Below are 19,666 nucleotides of genomic sequence, written 5' to 3'. Positions count from 1 at the left end.
GAAAAAAAAGGAAGTTCAACGCGCACGCGCAGACTCCCGCACGCACGCGTTTGACCTCTGAACCCCTTGGTTCAGAGGATCAGAAGTGCCGGTTTCCCGCGCATGCAAGATTCCTGCACTTCCATCGGGTCCACGCGTGAGTACTCCGTCCGTACTCACGCGTTGGGACTCGAATTTCTGGGCCTTTAAAATAAGTTTAGGTTATTTTTGGCCCCTTGAAAAATGTTAAAATTTATTTTTCAAAAAATGTAATTTTTGTTTTAAATGTTTAAACAGTATTTTAGTTAATTTTGACCATCTGATGATTTATTTTTATTTAAGTGCAGTGAAAGTGTGGTTTTTTTAAAAAAAAAGAGGGTTCCTATTATGCTTATGGGGATTCCGTACGTAAATGGAATCCCCACAAGCATAATGGGAATCCCCCTTTGTGATTGGTTGGGCTGGCCCACGTGATCCCACGGACACCTACGAACCGCATGCGCTCCTAGGATACGTGGGCCTTTACCCAGGCGCAGGAGCGCGAGTCTTCGATGATACAGAGGCACCAGGTAGGTGCGTACTTTTCTTGCGGTTCGGTGGCATTTGCCCGCGGGAAGCCTCCGACTGCAATTTCCAGCCCAGCACGCTATTGTGAAAAATGTCTTTTGTGTATTTTAGTGCTTTCACTGAAGTTTTTACTTGAAGGCCTCAACCTCTCCCAAAAGCCTTGATATACTGATGGAATATTCAAACAGTTTCAAAATAATCTAAAGAAATGCTAGAAGAAAAATTCCAAAATCTTCATTCAGGTAAAACTTGGATTGGATTTTAGTTTAAAAACCAACTGCAAGGCCAACATGCACTCACGTCAATTAGTGTCTTGTATTTTGGTGTAAGAAAACTACGAGGCACTTGGTCTAAGCATTAAACAAAGCTTTAATTAACTGTTTTACAACATGGAGGTCTAGTTGTGTCCTTCACTAGTTCCTGTTAAGAATGACCTGTGCAAGCTGGGCCCGTGCCTGAGTATTTATACTCTCCCTGGACAGTGCCACCCGTAGGCCACTCAGTATTATTTCATAAGTCTTTCTTTCATGAATGACTGATTCATGTCACTAATTTCAATGTTTACAGAGATTTCCCCCTCCCACACCCAACCAAAAAAAAATCACAAACTAGCGTTGGTACATATAGGATTAACCCCCACCCCACCCCATATGCCCTGCCCCTCCATCACCTCACTGCTGACGGACACCAGAAATCTATCAGGCAATCAAATCTCACATTCAGCCCCCAACTGTGCCAAACCTCTGGTTCACTTTCCACAGCTGTACCAAACCCCACCTTTCCCCTTTCAGTGGTACCAGATCAAAAGGACCCTCTCCACGCTTCCAAACTCCAGGACTCCCCCACCCCAGTTCTGCCATATCCCAAAACTACTCCCCATTGCTGCCAAAACGCAGCACCGTCCCCAAGCCAGCATTCCCACTCCTGCTAATTGCCAGATATCTACCTCCTATTGGCTTATCTTGTGTATTCCCAGCTTTAAAAATGGTAATGAAGCAGAAGTTAAATTATGGGCACGGAAATGTATGTAAAATATAAATGGCTACTTATTTAGTTTTAACAGAAGTTGTGAAATTCAATCTCTAAATGAACACTAAAAATCCCAGAATACTTTCTTAAAAAAAAAAATGGAATTTGGCTGGTCGCCATAAATTAATGAGCCTTATATATGGTATAAACACCCACATTGTTATGAAGAAGTAAATCCTGATTCACCGTGAGCAACGTAATAGGAGATCTACTAGTTCTAGTAGAATGAATGCCTTATTAGTAGAATCAATGTCCACTTTGACCTTCGACCCCCGATTCCTGCCCTGGGTTAAAATTGGAATGAAGGAGTCTGATTCTGCTATGCCATCCAATTCCCTTTATTAATGGCGAACAATGGTAATGGGGAAGCCCAGCTGTTTTTTCACATAAAGATATCCCCTCTCAAACTTCTATATGTTTTCTACCTTTAAGCAGTTGAAGTCCTGAAGTCCCCACAGTTTGACACTGCCATCTGCTGAAGAGGTGGCTAGGACCTGGTCCATAGGAGAAAATTGGACAGACCAAATCCCACGCTTGTGGCCTCGAAACACTCCCACGAGTGAAAAATCAGAGGTTGACCAAAGCTTTGCTGTTCTGTCCTGGGAGCCTGTAGCCATTAGCTTGTCATTTGGAGAGACTACCACACTGTTTATGTCCTATGAAATAACAAATAGGATACATTTAAGAACAAAACACAGCTTCCTTTTCTGATGATTAGCTAGCAAAGAGTCTCATTATCAATGCAATATGGTTCATAACATTTATACAGTACCCTTAATGTAGCAAAACATCCCAATGCGCTTCAGAGGTTTCAAATCTCAAAATGGCCTCACCCCTCCCCATCTCTGTAACCTCCTCCAGTCCTACAACCCTCAGATATCTGCACTCCTCCAATTCTGGCCTCTTTATGAGGGATTAACAAAAGCTTGGTCAAAGAGGTGGGTTTTGAGGAGGGTCTTAAAGGAAGACACGGAGGTGGAGATTAAGGAGTGAATTCCAGAGCCTAGGACTGGAGGAAGTTACAAAAATAGGGAGGGGCGAGGCCTTGCAGGGATTTAACACAAGGATGGAAATTTTAAATCTGAGGTTTTAGAGGACCAGGAGCTAATGTAGATCAATGAAGACAGGGGTGATATATAAGCAAGACTTGGATGTGAGCAGCAGAGGTTTGGACGTGTTGAAGCTTATGGAAAGTTGGAGGATGGGAGGTCGGCCAGCAGTGTTGGTGTAGTCGACTCTGGAGGTCACAAAGGCATGGATGAAAGTTTCAGCAGCAGATGGGCGGAGGTAGAGGCGAAGGTGGGTGATGTTACAGAGGTGGAAGTTGGCAGTTTGTAACAGAAAGGATATGGGGTTGGAAGCTTAGTTCTGAGTCAAATAAGATTCCAAGGATGCAAACCGTCTGGAGACAGTGGCCAGGAAGGTGGATGAAATCAATGGCACTGGCGTGGAGTTTGTGGCAGAGGCCGAAGACAATGGCTTCAGTCTTCCCAGTGTTTAATTGGAGGAAATTGCGGCCTATCCAAGGCCAGACAAGCAGTCTGACAATACAGTCAGTGTAGTAGTTGAGAGAGGTGGTGGGGAGGTAAAACTGGCTGTGCTGATCCTATGTCTGTGGATGATGTTGCCAGGAGGCAGCAGGAAGACGAGGAAGAGAAGCAGGGATAAGGATACATCCTAGAGGGACTTGGGAGGTAATAGTGTGGCTACAGGAAGAAAAGCTATTGCTGGAGATGCCTATCCAATAGTACAGAACAAGAGTAGAACCAACCAACCAACCGAGGGCAGTCCCACTGTGCTGTAAACTTCTATGGCTCTAACCCAGCAGCCCGTGATCTCCCTTTTTTTTTATTCCCTCCTCCACAAAGCAGTTTAGCACAACTGTTCAGTGTTGCTTAGGCATCGATAAAAGGTTATAACACGGAACTTCTTACCTTGTCATGAGCCTTCTCAGTCAAATCAGCACGAAGGACTTCAGGTTCTGCAGGTTTCTCATCACTGTAAGCCCCTAGCAATTTTGTAAGATTCCACAGCTTTATGGTGCAGTCCTGACTACCACTAACTATGAAACCTTCCTTCAATCTGGAATTAGAAAATCATTGAAAGTGTGTGTCAGGGCTAAGAATTTGTACACAATGTTGGAGCCTGCAATCAGGTTATAGTACACAGCAGTCAGATAATGACATCATCAATTAGGGGCACCAACAATCTTTTTTCCACCTTCAACTGAAGGACAATAAATCTACGAAAGTGAAAGCTCCGGAGGTGGGACACGAGGAGTTAGCTATAGAAAAAAGTAACATTGCATCATCAGGAGGTGAAGCCTGAAAGGAATGGTCACTCTACTTACATGGTACTGAGCTCTAGTCAGAGGGAGAGAACTATGTTATAAGGGTATAGATTTAAAACAGCATTCTCCAGTGCATGCTACCTCCTACTTCACCAAGTTTAAATCGACAACAACAAAAACTTACATTTGCATAGCGCCTTTAATGTAGTAAAACATCTCAAGCTGCTTCACAGGAGCGTTACCAAACAAAATTTGACAACCAGCCACAAAAGGAGATATTAGGACAGGTGACCAAAAGCTTGGTCAAACAGGTAGGTTTTAAGGAGCATCTTAACCGAGGTAGAGAGGACTAGAGAGGTTTAAGGAGGGAATTCCAGAGCTTAGGGTCTGGGCATCTGAAGGCACGGGCGCCAATGATGGAGCGATGAAAATCGGGGATGCGCAAGAGGCCAGAATTGGAGGAACACAGATCTTGAAGGGTTGTAGGCTGGAGGAGGTTGCAGAGATAGGGAGAGGTGAGGCCATGGAGGGATTTGAAAACAAGGATGAGAATTTTAAAATCAAGCCAATTTAGTACAATTTTCATCACCTCAATTGCAGACACGCAAGGGATCTTATAGCAAAAGTCTTTTTGAGGCTTTAATTTTAAAAAATTGAACACTTTTCAGAACACTCATACCGTGAGCAAGAAATGATACCAACACCGTAGGCGTGTCCTAGACCTTGTGCCACACAATTCACTTCTCCAGTCTCTTTATTCATTTTCCAGATTCGAATGGTTTTGTCCTGAAGCATGGAAGAAAAATAATTAAAAATATAAAAACTGGTTATGTCGTGTTTATTTATGTAGCAAAATGGATTAAACCCCGATTAAAACACTTGAAAAAAATAAACATACCTTAGAACAACTGGCAAATTTGGTGCCTTTCTTAAACACATCCAGGGCTAATACGGTGTCTAAAATAAAAATAAAACTTTCTATAAGTCACAGAGCAGATTTAGCACTCAGCAGGACCAAGAAGCAAATTCTTTATTTTAGGTCATTACTTTAATACAGGCTAACTTCCAGTTTATTTTCAAGGCTTTAAACACCAATAGCAGCAATATTAGCCAGACAGTTGGGGGAAACATGAAAACATCTACAAGCAGCAATAGTTAACAGCCAGAAAGGAAGAAAAGGATTCACTTGATTCAAACTATCTTTTACCCCACAACGTCACGCAGTGACTTCAGAATATTGCTGGTCAGAGCAGAACCTAAATTAACTGAAGTAATTACACGTGTTTCACTGACAGAGAATCTTACAGCACAAAAGGAGGCCATTTGGCCCATCGTGCCTGTGCCGGCTCTTTGAAAGAGCTATCCAAGTAGCCTCACTCCCTTGCCATTTCCCCATAGCCCTGCAAAATTTTTTTTTTTTAACTTTTTAAGTATATCTCCAATTCCCTTTTGAAAGTTACTACTGAATCTGCTTCCACCACCCTTTCAGGCTGCGCTTTCCAGATCATCATAACTCACTGCATAGAAAAAAATCCTCATCTCCACCCCCTGGTTCTTTTGCCAACTATCTTAAACCTGTGTCCTCTGGGTACTGACCCTCCTGCCAGTGGAAACAGTTTCTCCCTATCTCTGCTATCAAAACCCATCATAATTTTGAATATCTCTATTAAATCTCACCTTAATCTTTACTTAAAGGAGAACAATCCCAGCTTCTCTAGTCTCTCCATGGTAACTGAAGTCTCTCTTCCCTGGTACCATTCCAGTAAATCTCCTCTGCAACCTTTCCAAGGCCTTGACATCCTTCCTAAATTCTGGTTACAGTACAAAATTGCTGCTACCCTCTAGTAAAGCAATAACATATCCCCTCAAATATTTTACAAACTGCATTTGTACCACTGGCAGAAAAATTAGCACTGTGAAAATGTGTATCGTTTCCCCGGATAAGTGATATTCAGCTTTGCAAGGAACCCAGTGGAATGCGTACACCAAGTGCTATCAAACTGTGGAAATCACTTTTCTGTGCACTGAACAGCAGCACATTTTTGTAAATCCTGACGTACTGATTTTTCTGGCACTAGTGCACTCTGAAATAAATCACCCTGCTGATTGACCCGAGTTGATAACTTATTGTGTGGCTGACCACAGAAGTGTTGACTGGAAATAGCAAAGCTGTTAAGCCCGAATTAATCGAAGTAATGAGTTGTGTCTAATATCTAGTCTGTCAAAAGCAGCAAATTGGTAAAGCACCGACATAACTTGTCAAACCTGTTAGTGTGCACTTCTCGCCACTTCAAAAGTGCACTGCTGCGCAGCGTAAAACTGAGCGATTGTTACAATTCGCCAACACTTTCTTGGGGTATATACTCAATGGGTTACTTGCAAAGTTTGCAACAAAAGAAAATCTCAGGATAACCTAAAGCGCTTTAGACAATGAAGTACTGTTGTAATGTAGGAAACGTGCTAGCCAATTTGCGCACAGCAAGCTCCCACAAACAGCAATGTGATAATGACAAAATAATCTGTTTCAGTGATGCTGATGGAGCAATATTGGCCAGGACACCAGGGATAACGCCCTTGCTCTTCTTCGAAAAAGTGCCACAGGATCTTTTACGTCCATCTGAGTGAAGATGGGGCTTCGGTTTAACGTCTCATCTACTGAGTGCTACAAATGCAGTTTGGCATCAGTATATTTCGGGGGGGAGGGGGTGACAATTTGGCACTGTAACTGCTGTCAGTGAAGCACTTTCCCTAAATCAGTCCCTGCTATATCCAACAACATGTATATTCTATTGCCTCATGTAACAAGATTGCTCAGGAGGGATTCCCATCACAATAAACTGCTGCACATTACATAAGGTCCATCATGATGTCAGGATCATCTCAAGGGCATGTTTTGTTAAAACTAAACTGCTGTCTTGAAAAGTACTGGAGAGAAAGATAGAAGTGCCCAGAAGAAAAGGACGTTCCTAACAACTGAGTACAGAAGAAACGGCAATTTGGCCAACTGATCCTGTTCATACCAACAGACCATGAGTACAATTCTCCTGAGGGAGGTGAACCATCACAGGCAAAAAATCTACGAGACACTTTGATAAATGTGGATTCATCACTGAATTTACAACAGCAACCATTGTACACCGCATCATCTATCGCATATGACTGAACATTACAATCAAATGAGACTTCAACAATCAGTACACTACATCCAGGTTTGAATCTCAGTTGAGTACAACAAATCACTACTTTGTATATTAAGGTCAGTCAAAGAGAAATGGCCCGAATGCTCAAACTGGGAAGTACTTAATACAGGAAACTCTCTTTTAACCAGCACCTAAATATCGGGAAATCTCTCAACCGGCAAAATTCAGGAGTAGGTTCAGGTAAGTTTTACTATATATTAGTAACCGGGGTTCCTGGATCTGTGGCCATGTAACCGGGGTTCCTGCACCTGTGGCCGTGCAACAGGGGCTCCTGGATCTGTGGCCGTGCAACCGGGACTCCTGCACAAGTGCCGTGTAACCAGGGCTCCTGCACCTGTGGCCGTGTACGGGGCTCTCGTACCTTGGTAAGTATACCTCTCTGTAATCCGGACTTTTTGATCAACCGGCGCCACGCCGGTCCCGGATAAGAGTTTCCTGTAGTACATAATAGCCATTAATATGGCTGCTGATTTCCACACCCATATGTCATGAATCTATTAGTCAAGGGGGTCAGTCTCAGGATAAAGGGTCGGCCATTTAGGACGGAGATGAGGAGAAATTTCTTCACTCAAAGGCTTGTAAATCTTTGGAATTCTCTACCCCAGAGAGCTGTGGAGGCTCAGTCAGTCGTTGAGTATATTCAAGACAGAGAGCAACAGAGCTTTGAACACTAAGGAATCAAGGGACATGCAGATAGTGTGGGAAGGTGGAGTTGAGGTAGACGATCAGCCACGATCTTATTGAATGGCGGAGCAGGCTCGAAGGGCCTACCCGGGCTCCTATTTCTTATGTTGTGTTCTTATTACAAAATACAATAAACGCGAAAACTACTTCACCTCTGAATTCAAAACTCATCTTGTCTTTTTAGCTAATTATACAACTGCAAGACATTATAATACAATGGTTCCAATCACCCATTTTATTTAATTAATTGGAGGAACAAAATCATTGGTTTTAATAATTGGAGTAAGAAAAAAAACCTTGCGCTTGTAGATAACTGGGGGACATTTTCTGGAGCAAATAACATTTTCAGGAAGAATGTAGCTCATTTCCATAGGTTGGAAGCAAAAAGACTAGCTCAGAATTTAGAATGCGCCACTGGGATATATTTAAAATAGTTAGGACCAGGGATACTGTAACTCAATGTGCAGTCCCACTGTTCGAAATGCTTTTTATGCCAATGCAAAGAGTATATTACAAATTAAAGGTTGGAATTACAGGCATATGCTTCCATTCAGAATGTAGATGTAATTGGTTGGAAAGCTGGTTGAATAATTGTGATGGATCAGAAGTGCAGCTGAAAGAAAATGGGAGATGTCGTAAAGATAAGTTGGGTCATAAAGGGGCGCAGTTTAATTTGTAAAACAGAATATAACTGCAATTGATAGAGGCTTTATGGTAATAATTGTGATAGAGGAGAAAAATAGATTAAAAAAATAAAAATCAGTGCTGATGGTAGAAGGGAGCCTCTGGGGGAAAAGGTTCAAGGTAAAGTGAACCGCACATTGCTAAAATGATTTATGTAGTTCACTATGTATACTACCTTGATCCCTGTAATTAAAATGTATTATATTACTAATGCAATTGTCTGCCTTGCTTTCGCTAGTTCCAGTGGAATTACACATTATGAAGGACGGTATCCCTGGTCCTAATTAGTTTATACACCCAGTGGCACATTCTAAAAGTGTCAGCTGTGGCTCAGTGGCAGTGACGTAATAAAGACTCACTACGCACTTGGTTGTACATAAAGCAAGGCTTTAATCGACTTGTAACAAAACATGGAGGTCTAGTTAGTAGTCACTAGCTTCCTGTTTCCAGATTGTCTCTGGCCAAGGTGGGCCCACGTCCAAGTATTTATACTCCTCGGACGGCGCCCTCAGCTGGCCGTTCAGTAGTACTTCCTGAGTTACTTCTTGTAGAAGTTGCGATTTATGACAGGCAGCATTCTCGCCTCGGAGAAGGCTGTCGATTCAAGTCTCATTGCAGAAAATCTAGGCTGACACTCCAGTGCAGCACTGAGGGAGCGATGGACTGTCGGTGGTGCCGTTTTTTGTATGAGACGTTAAACCGAGGCCCCGTCTGCCCTCTCAGGTGGACATAAAAGATCCCATGGCACAATTCCAAGAGCAGCATTGGCCAGTGTTTATCCCTCAATCAACATCACTAAATATAGATTATATGGTCATGAGCACATTGCTGTTTGTGGGGGTTTGCAGTGCACAAAATTGGTCATCACGTTCCCTACATTACAACAGTGACTATGCATCAAAAGTACTTCATTGGCAATCAAGCGCTTTGGGACGTCCGGAGGTTGTGAAGTGCACTATATAAATTCACGTCTTTCTTTTTCATTTAAATTCTGAGCTAGCAGACAAATTAATCTAAAAAAATAGTATTTCATTATTTATAAAAGAGTTTCAATTCAGAAAGCAGGGACAAACAGAAAGCAGGGAAGCGAAGATGGAATTAGAAAAAAGGATAGTGGACAATCGCCGTAGCGATGGCAAGGCCTTGCTTTTTAAAAGTGAGAGAACAATCACCAATTGCATTGGTCCTTTGAGGGATTTATCAGGCCATGTACAAAAGGTAAAGAGATAACTGAGGAGCTAAAAAGATAGTTGGAAAAATGGACTGGCACAGCAACACTTTGCAACATCATGCAAATGAATCTTTTGTCCAAATATTGGTTTGTGCAAACAGCCACACCAAGAGCGTGGCTTTATCCAAGAAATAACAGACAGCACAGACTCGCATCAAATCACACAGGAGGCACTGTACTGTTGTTGGGCATGTAAATCCATACAAGGGACTAGTTACAAGGCAACTGCACTCTCCAAATATTGGCCCCATAACCAATGCGCCCTGTCAATTTTTTTGTGGTGCACGGGCCCTTTAACTGGCTGCGCAGCTCATTCGATTTTTCGCACGGTTATTTACATTGCAAAGCCGGTGAGCTGCCTGTGCGGGACCTCCAGACCGCTGCGCGACCACGCAGCTTAGCGGGAATATTGCCCATAACCCCTACCTCTTAGGTTTACCACAGTGGGGACTTGCACCAGAGATGACTAAAATTACCAAACCAGCACATTTTGATACCGTTCTAGCTTTTCAAACCCAGGAACAAACTCGCCATATTCTCCCCTCACCTGTGTGTCCGTATAGGATCTGACAGTTTAACGTTGCAAGCTCAAAAACTTTCAGCTGTGGGCTGTTGGTGGCCACCACAATGTGTGTGTCGGATGGACCCAGGAACTTCACATCCAGCACCTCATCATTATAACCTACAAACTAAAGAGAAAGCATTAGAACTCAATAATCTGAACTCCCTGAAGCATGTGGCAATTCATGTGCAATATTAAAACTTTAGCCATTGGAGCTTTGACTGAAACATATATTTAAATATTGCTGTTCTTTGCACTGTACTGTCTGCCCCATCAACATGGTTGTTCAGTCATCTCAGCCCCAGGACATCGCTGCAAGAGTTCCTCAGGGCAGTGCCCTAGGCCCAACCATCTTCAGCTGCTCCATCAATGACCATCCCTCCATCACAAGGTCAGAAATGGGGATGTTCGCTGATGACTGCACAGTGTTCAGTTCCATTCGCAACTCGCCAGATAATGAAGCCGTCCATACCCGCATGCAGCAAGACCTGGACAACATTCAGGCTTGGGCTGATAAGTGGCAGGTAACACTCGCACCACATAAGTGCCAGGCAATAACTATCTCCAACAAGCGAGAGTCTAACCAGCACCCCTTGACATTAAACGGGATTACCATCGCCGAATCCCCCAACATCCTGGGGTTCACCATTGACCAGAAACTTAACTGGATCAGCCACATAAATGCTATGGCTACAAGAGCAGGTTAGAGGCTGGGTATTCTGCAGAGTGTCTCACCTCCTGACTCCCTAAAGCCTTTCCACCATCTACAAAGGCACAAGTCAGGAGTGTGATGGAATACTCACAACTTGCCTGGATGAGTGCAGCTTCAACAACACTCAAGAAGCTCGACATCATCCAGGACAAAGCAGCCCGCTTGATTGGCACCCCATCCACCACCTTAAACATTCACTCCCTCCACCACCAGCGCATCGTGGCTGCAGTGTGTACCATCTACAAGATACAATGCAGCAACTCGCCAAGGCTTCTTCGGCAGCACCTCCCAAACCCACGACCTCTACCACCAAGAAGGACATGGGCAGCAGGCGCATGGGAACACCACCACCTCCAAGTTACACCCCATCCTGACTTGGAAATATATCGCCGATCCTTCATCATCGCTGGGTCAAAATCCTGGAACTCCCTCCCCAACAGCACTTTGGGAGTACCTTCACCACACTGATTGCAGCGGTTCAAGGTGGCGGCTCACCACCACCTTCTCAAGGGCAACTAGGGATGGGCAATAAATGCTGGTCTTGCCAGCGACACCCACATCCCAGGAACAATTAAAAACACACATGGTACACACCAAGTTCTTGCCATAGAAGTTTCACAACCAAAAAGGATGCAATTTGGCCCATCTCATCTGTGCTGCACCAATCCAGAACTAGTGCCACTGTCTTGCTCTTTCCCCATAGCCCTCTGCTTCCCGATTATCTACATTTCCCTTAAAAGAGGCAATGGTCTTGGTCACAACCACTCCCTGCGGTAAAGTATTCCATGCTCCCAACAAGACTCTGTGCAAAGAAATTTCTCCTACTCTCTCCTCCTGTGCAACGAAGCGCAATCTGATAAGATGGCAAAAACAGGTTCATACTGAGTTATGCCTTGTTAAGGTGTGCAATAGTGACTGCAGTCAGATAGGGGGTCATTTCAACCCCCAGAAACATGTGGGTTTGGGTCAAGTGGGAAGTTAAAATGTTAAAAATCTGAAACAGGAAGCCATCCCCTCCTCGAATCCGCCCACTTCCGGTTGTAACGGAGGCGGGACAAAGGGTGGTCAACCCACCCGCTCTCAGGAGGCTGGTCAGTCGCTGAATCCGTTTAAGGAGGCAACCTGACAGGTATAAGGAGGTGAGAAGGGCCGGATTCATCGGGTAAGTGATGGATCTGGGCAATAATTGCTGGTTGGGACGGGCAATAAATGCTGGACTTGCCAGCGATGCCCACATCCCGTGAATGAATAAAAAATTTAGGAGCCTTTACTGCACTGCTTATGGGCCAGGAGGAGCAGAGTGTTTCCTCCAGGCCCAACAAGCCAACCGGTAAACACCTCCTCCTCCCTCCCCCAATCATTGTGATCACTGACCCTCCCCCCTCCCCTACTCTCTCCGCCCCCTCCATCTCTGAACCCCCTCTGATCGCTCTCGTCCCCATCGCCCCGATCTTCCAACCCCCACTGTTGCAATCACCCACGACCCTTCCAACGGTGGTCTGCCCACCTCTGCGGCCTCTACCCCCAAAATACACTAAACTTACCCGTGGCTTTTTCTGGAGCATTCCGCGCCCGACAGGCAGCCAAACCTGTCAATCAGGCTGGCTTCCGGGCGGGGAACCTGTTCAAAAAAACACGGCACGCCATGGAGTTAAAACTCCTTGAACCTCGAGACGTTTACTGTGTCGAAGGAGCTACATAAATGCAAGTTATTGAATGGCATCGAAACTTATCCACTATTAATGATATTAATTTTTCAGGTGTAATGGAGTGGTTTGTTAGTCAGTGTAATTTTATGATGGGGATGAGAAAAGTAGGGTTTGGGATGGAGGGCATTCTTTAAAGTTCTACTCACCTGACGTTCGAGTTTCAGAGTGAGTAGGTCGTAGGAGAGGATGTTGTGTTCAGCAGTTATGGTGGTTAGCTTCCTTGTTGCCGGGACTAGAATGCAATGGGTCAGAGACTGCTCATCTGCATCTTCTTCCGTTCCTTTCTTCGGTTTACCAGGCACGCACTGGGAGTATATGCATCTTCCAGAATAAGCTTCCCAAATTCGAAGGATCCCTTCAGTTATATATTAAAAAAAAGTTTACAGATTTGAAATGCAAAAATCGAAATAACTGCAAAGTCACTGCAGGCTGAAAATCAACTATAATGACAGTGCTGGCTGGAGAATGTTATAGGTGTCAGGGCATGGAAAGTACACATGACTTTAAAAAAATATACCAGTCGATCTTAATCATTATCAACAACAACTTGTATTTATACAACACCTTTAATTTAGAAAAATATCCCACGGTGCTTCACAGAGGTGTAATTAAAAATATAGGCACAGAGTGAACAATGAGATATTCAGAGGTGTGAACAAAACCTTGGACAAAGAGGTTGGTTTTAAGGAAGATCTTAAAGGAAGAGAGAGGTGGTGCGGCTTCTGGAGGGATTCCAGAGCGAGGGGCCTAATTGACTGATGGCACAGCCACCAATGGTGGCATGTAGGGAGGAGGAATGCACAAATCGGCCAGAGTCAGAGGAACGGAGACCTCAGGGTGGGGTTGTAGGGCTGGAGGAGGTTGCGAAGGCCAGGATGAGATTTTTAAATTCGAGCCGGTGAGGGACAACGTAGGTCAACAAGGACAGAGTGATGGGTGAGCATGACTTGGTGAGGAATCGGATACAAGCAACAAGAGCTTTGGATGAGCTGAAGTTTACAGAGGGTGGAGGCCTGGCCCAGCCAGGAGGGTGTGGAAATACTTGGGGTCACAAAGGCATGGATGAGGGTTTCAGCAGCATATGGGCTGAATTAAGGATGCAGGCGGGGCAATGTTAGGGAAGTGGAACTAGGCGGTCTTTATGCAGGGTTGAATAGAAGATGCCAAAGTTGCGAAAAGTCTTTACAGCCTTCCGGACTCAATATTGAGTTCAACAATTTCAGATCATATTTTTAATATTTTTTATCCACACTTTTGGTTTGTGCCTTTTCCTTTTTTTTCCCCTCTCTCTCCCACATGGCAGCTGTCTTTCACTCTGCCAGCGCATTTCACACTTCATCTAGAGCCATTGTCTGTTTCTTTACCTGTCCTATCACCATCTCGGCTCACCTTGAATATCTCTTAATGTCTCTTCTTTCATCCCCTCCCCCATTTCCCAGCCCCCAAACTGCCTTTTAATCTGTTTCATTTCCTGCCTTTTTTTCTCAGTTCTGACGAAGGGTTTCGACCCGAAACGTTGACTCTGTTTCTCTCCACGGATGTTGCCTGGCCTGCTGAGTTTTTCCAGCGTTTTCTGTTGTTATTGCGAAAAGTCTAATTCAGTCTACGTGAGTGGCCGAGGAGGTAGACTGAATCGCTGGCGAGGGTACAGAATTTTTGGCAGGGGCAGAAGATGATGGCTTTGGTCTTCCCATTGTCCAACTGGAAGACATTGCGGTTCATCCACGGCCTCGAATGTTGGACAAGTTGTCCGACAACATACAGGCAGTGGAGGGGTGTAGAAAAAGGTGGCAGTGATTCCCCCCAAAAAAAGATAGAAGTAATGAGCTCGGGTCCAGAGCAACAGCCAAAATGCACATGCGAATGGACACATGGGGGACGATTTTGCCAGCCTCGGGGAGGCGGGTCTGCCGGGAAAATGGCAGAATTGGGGGGTGGGGGCCCGTCCCGCCCCCGTGCCATCTTCCCAGGAGGTGGGTACCCGACCCACGCCGGGTCCCGTCTCCTGGAGGCGGGAAGGGGATTACAGCCACTTAACTGCCTGTTATCAGGTCGGGAAACCCCGTCAGGGTCAGTGTAGCGAGCAGTGGGTCTGCAGGGGTGAGACGGGTCCAAAAGTGCGCTGTGGAGGTGAGTGATGGGTGCAAGTGTGAAGAGGCGAGTATGTGAGGTGAGTGAAAAGTGTTAGAAAAAGTTTACTTACCTTTGTTTCTTCCTGCAGGCTTCAATCGTTGGGGATCCGGAAACTCCGGCATCTCCACGGCAGAGATGACAGAATGGCGGCTGCATTCTCCGATGCAACAGCCATCTGCTTTCTGCTCAGGAACTAGGTTTGGTGAGCCTTGAGTACAAGAGCTCGACAAGCAGCAGTCCCGCCTCCAACCCACCCCCATTGGCAAAATCACCCCCATGAGCTCCTGTGGTGCTGCACACAGGGAGGGATGACCAAGTCCCGTCCTCGGGTGAAGTGGGGTCAGCAGGCAGGGGATAATTGGACCATGTCACACAGATGGAATTCAATCCCCATTCTAAAGTCATACATTCCATCCTTATATTCATTTACTTCGATTTTACATTATTTATAGTTAAATACCAAAACTTATGAAAATTTGGGAAGCAGGGAAATAAAGTTGCTTGGAACAGAGGAATTTCTCCGCAATACAGCTGGAGGAGGCTCTATAGCTGCACCACTGGGTGTGAATACAAGGTGACAAGTTCACACAGGCTGTTGCCATCACCAGTCTGTAAACAGGAACTTGCAATGGGAAAAAGGTGACACCAAAGTGAGATAACAAGAAGTAAGGTCTTGCATACAGGAAGTGCAGACCAATAAAGAAAAAGAGAGACTTGCATTTATATAGCGCCTTTCACGACCTCAGGATGTCCCAAAGCACTTTAGAGGCAATTAATTACTTTTTTTGAAATGTAGTCACTGCTGTAATGTAGGAAACGCGGCAGCCAATTTGCATAAAGCAAGCTCCCACAAACAGCAATGTGACAGTGACCAGATAATCTGTTTTTGTGATGTTGATTGAGGGATAAGTATTGGCCCGGACACCGGGGATAACGCCCCTGCTCTTCTTCGAAATAGTGTGATGGGATCTTTTACATCCACCTGAGAGAGCAGACTTAGTTTAATGTCTCATCCGAAAGACGGGCACCTCTGACAACACTCTCTCAGCACTGCACTGTAGTGTCAGCCTAGATTTTTGTGCTCAAGTCTCTGGAGTGGGACTTGAACCCACAACCTTCTGACTCCGAGGCGAGAGTGCTACCAACTGACTTATGCTAAAATGTTGTGTTCCACATTACAAACAAGCAGTTTATGGTTTGTAGTGAGCTATATGCTAGGGTACTTATGAATTAAACGCCAGACATAAGGTACAACAAATACAACAAGCAGACAATTTTTGGAACTACCTTGAATCGTTAAGTCACTGTATCCGGTATAATTTGATTTGGTAATCACAACTTGAAAATTCTAAAACTTTCGGGCACTACGGCAATTTTTAAAAAAAGAAACGTATTTACAAAATAAATTTCAGAGCACAGAAGACTTTGATTAATCAATTTGTGCCATTATCGTTTAAATAAGAAAAAGATGCGGAATAAATTCCAGTTATTTCTCGTGTTTCCTTTTTTTGTTAAGCGTGGGGTAGCTACTGCAAGGCTTTCGGACTGACTGGTCTGATTACTATCCAAGAATACAGCTGCTACCTACCTTTACTGCCTGCTGTGATAAAATGAGGTTCTTTGCTCGTCACCCCCAAGGCAGTGAAATCCTCATCCTCTGGTAGTAACATTACTGCCTCCACAGTCTATGATAAATCAGAGAAGATTTGCAAGGAAGTTAGAATCTCGGCGAGGAAATTACAGAGCAGTTCACAAAATCTTGCATTTGTTGAAAGTCAGGAGAGGTTTGGTTTCCTCAGAAAGTGGTTTTGCAAAAACGATTACTGTCTAAGAAAACGCTGTACACAAATCGTTTTCTAAGAGTCAGGAATGGATTACATATTTGCTTTACAGGGTGAATACCAATCCCAGTTTACCCAAATAAACAAAGAAATATATATTTGGCCCAGAAATTCAGGTCAGAGGCTTCCCGCGGGGTGCAAGCCTCCAACCTGCGCTTACCTACTGCGCCGGTCGTTGAGCTGTGGGCCCGCTTGGTATTCCGATCCTGTGTCTGCTCCAACTGCCGGCGCGCAGTGCTTGCGTATCCCAGGGGCGCAGTTAGTTCGAAGCGTCCCCTGGGATCACGTGGGCCATGGAGAGCCAATGGTAGCAGGGACTGCTTCATTCATAAATTTGACAGGAAGAGCTGTCAAACCTATAAATACTATAAGCCCCAAAACATAACTAAAAATTCAAATAAATTTTTTAAAAATCACATTTTTATAAAATAACTATAAATTACATGAAATAACTATTTTAAACAATAATTTAAAATTTTGAAAAAATTAATTACAGTTTCTAATGGGGCTAAAAATAAACTTACCCTTCTTTAAAGTATTTAAAAATAATAAACCTGTGGAAAAAATGTTTTAATTTAACTTAATTCACCACTTACCTTGTTAAAAGCAGGCCTTGCGCCTGCTTTTTAAAAGTGTAACTGCTGGAGACTTACCCTCCCGGAGAAACCTGCAAATAAGTTCGATACGCACGCGTTCCACCTGTCAACCCCTTCTTTCAAGAGAACGGAAGTTCCAGTTTCCCGCGCATGCGCAGTGCATGCACGAAACCGGCACTTTCGTTGGGCCTATGCGTGAGTCCCCAGCGCGTACTTGCGCGTGGGGACCCGAATTTCTGGGCCATTATTTGGAGGGGCTGGTCGAGGCAGAACTCCCTTTACAAACTATATGAGGAAGCCACCTGGTGGACAAACCAAACAATAGCATTGCCTGCATCCAGGGATAACTGGACTTCACCCATCTAATCGGGGAGTAAGTGCGTGGAGAAAATCTGCCCAGCTAAGTCATGATAAATGACTCATAATGGGACGATTTAAAAAAAAAGTTTTAAACTTTATAAATAGCTTCAATGTTAGAAATTCTCATTTCAACTGACCTCATACACAGGAACTGTTCTCCGTGACTTGTAGGTTGTCAAGTCCCATACAGTACATATCTTATCACGGCCAGAGCTGTAGGAAAAGAATAGTTTTATTATGCTAGAAACAACCTTCTGTATATTTTGCATAATAATATCTTTTAAAAGGTAATTTGGCCTTCAAATTCACAAAAACTGCAATGGTTTCTCTTTCATGCTGATTATTCGTTTGCTAAAACTATCTTTTAATTTCTTTATAGTTCTAGTATCATAGAAACTAGGAGCAGGAGTAGGCCATTCGGCCCTTCGAGCCTGCTCCGCCATTCAACAAGATCATGGCTGATCATCCAAACCCTTGCACCCGGTCCCTACACCGACAGCCATCCCACCCAAGCCCTATCCCCGTAACCCCGTCATATTTAATCCCCCCTAACACTAAGGGCCAATTTTATCATGACCAATCAACCTAACCCGCACATCTTTGGACTGTGGGAGGAAACCGGAGCACCCGGAGGAAACCCACGCAAACACGGGGAGAATGTGCAAACTCCACACAGACAGTCACCCGAGGCTGGATTTGAACCCGGGTCCCTGGCGCTGTGAGGCAACAGTGCTAACCACTATGCCACACTGCTGCCCTTGACTAACTAACTACATTGGCCTCAGTGCCCCAAGCAAGAGAGAATAAAAATAATCACGCAGTGTGCTCCTGATCTTCATCCAGTGAACCCTACGGCAAAGTGCTTGCGCGAGGGCAGGACTGGCTGCGCTGATCAAATATTTTCCACAACATTCACTGTTTAGGCTCACGCACAAAGAATTCTCTCGAGCGGGCAGGAGGTTCATTGCGAAACTGTCTCCGAACCTGACCAACAGGCAGTCGCACCCATCGGCCCGGTGTAGCGAGCAAGAGCGATCAGAGATTGAGGTACCACAGGGCTGTTGGCACTCATGGAGCTGTACCCCAATGTTAGCGCCTTCAGGAAAGGTGAGAAGTGGGAAAAGTAAGAGGGGAGTGTGGAAACACCAGGAAGGCTTTGGAACAAACTTACAATTTTTAAACTAAAAGACTGATACTTTTACAAAGGGGGGGAAAATGACCAAATTTATTTTGCAAAAAAAAAAAACCCTGCTTTTATTTGGTCACAAAGCAGAAGATAATGTTAGGCATCAAATTCTTATTTCTGGCTAAAACTATATATATGCCTATTTGTTCGGCTAAAACACACAGGATTACTCACAGCAGAGCATATATTACAACATCATTGACCCTAAATTTTGGCGGTACCTGACAAGCGTGTTTCCATCCAATGTGAACACCAATGAAGTCACGGCGCTGTAGTGAGCATCCAGCACCATAATACACTTGCTGGTGTTCAGGTTCCAAAGTCGCACTTTATAGTCCATTGAGGTGGAGAAAAGCTGGAGCCGTGATATGTCGGGATGAAATTCAACCAGGCTGCAAAGAGAAAGGGAGGGGGATGGTGCCAAAAGAGAAGGAAAGTGGAATCAGTGGAATCCTATTTCAGTTTACAGCAAATGTACTACCATCTCAGCAGGCACAGGTCAGAGCAAGTACATCTTCGCCTTTTTAAACTTTCTATACAAAGTCCCAGTTTACTTTTTCCTTAACCTCTCCTTAGCATCCATTGCAGCCCACCAATTTAAACAGTTGTAATATTAAGTCACATAGTTAATTTTCCTTACTGAACAACTCCAGAGGAGCCCTTCAGATTGTGCGTGCAGTACTGCTTGATAACATCCCAGATCTTGATGGTACTATCACACCCTCCTGAAAAAGATAACAATCAAGCCATAATAAGTTTCATTACCTTCCATCGGAGCAGCATTTCAACCCAAATGTTAATCCACCGTGCAACCTATAAGATCGCTAATGGCATTTCCTTACACAGGCCACAGCATAGAACAGATAAAAGGATATCGGCATAAGCACACCAAGGAAAGTTATA

General features: G+C 44.4%; 1 protein-coding gene across 1 annotated transcript in view; it reads right to left on the bottom strand.

Moving 5' to 3' along the window:
• Positions 1–19,666, bottom strand: part of tbl3 (transducin beta like 3) — a 61,469-nt gene that overhangs the window by 31,068 nt on the left and 10,735 nt on the right. The window contains 10 exon segments of the mRNA XM_086002231.1: positions 2,001–2,231; positions 3,510–3,657; positions 4,545–4,651; positions 4,764–4,822; positions 10,212–10,353; positions 12,794–13,002; positions 16,369–16,465; positions 17,715–17,790; positions 18,985–19,155; positions 19,404–19,488. Coding sequence (XP_085858357.1) covers positions 2,001–2,231; positions 3,510–3,657; positions 4,545–4,651; positions 4,764–4,822; positions 10,212–10,353; positions 12,794–13,002; positions 16,369–16,465; positions 17,715–17,790; positions 18,985–19,155; positions 19,404–19,488 — 1,325 coding nt within the window.

This window comes from Somniosus microcephalus, chromosome 11 (assembly GCF_052327205.1).
Source record: "Somniosus microcephalus isolate GS21.2 chromosome 11, FLI_Smic_1.0, whole genome shotgun sequence".
Lineage (NCBI taxonomy): Eukaryota > Metazoa > Chordata > Chondrichthyes > Squaliformes > Somniosidae > Somniosus > Somniosus microcephalus.
This window is presented reverse-complemented; position numbering and strand designations above follow the sequence as displayed.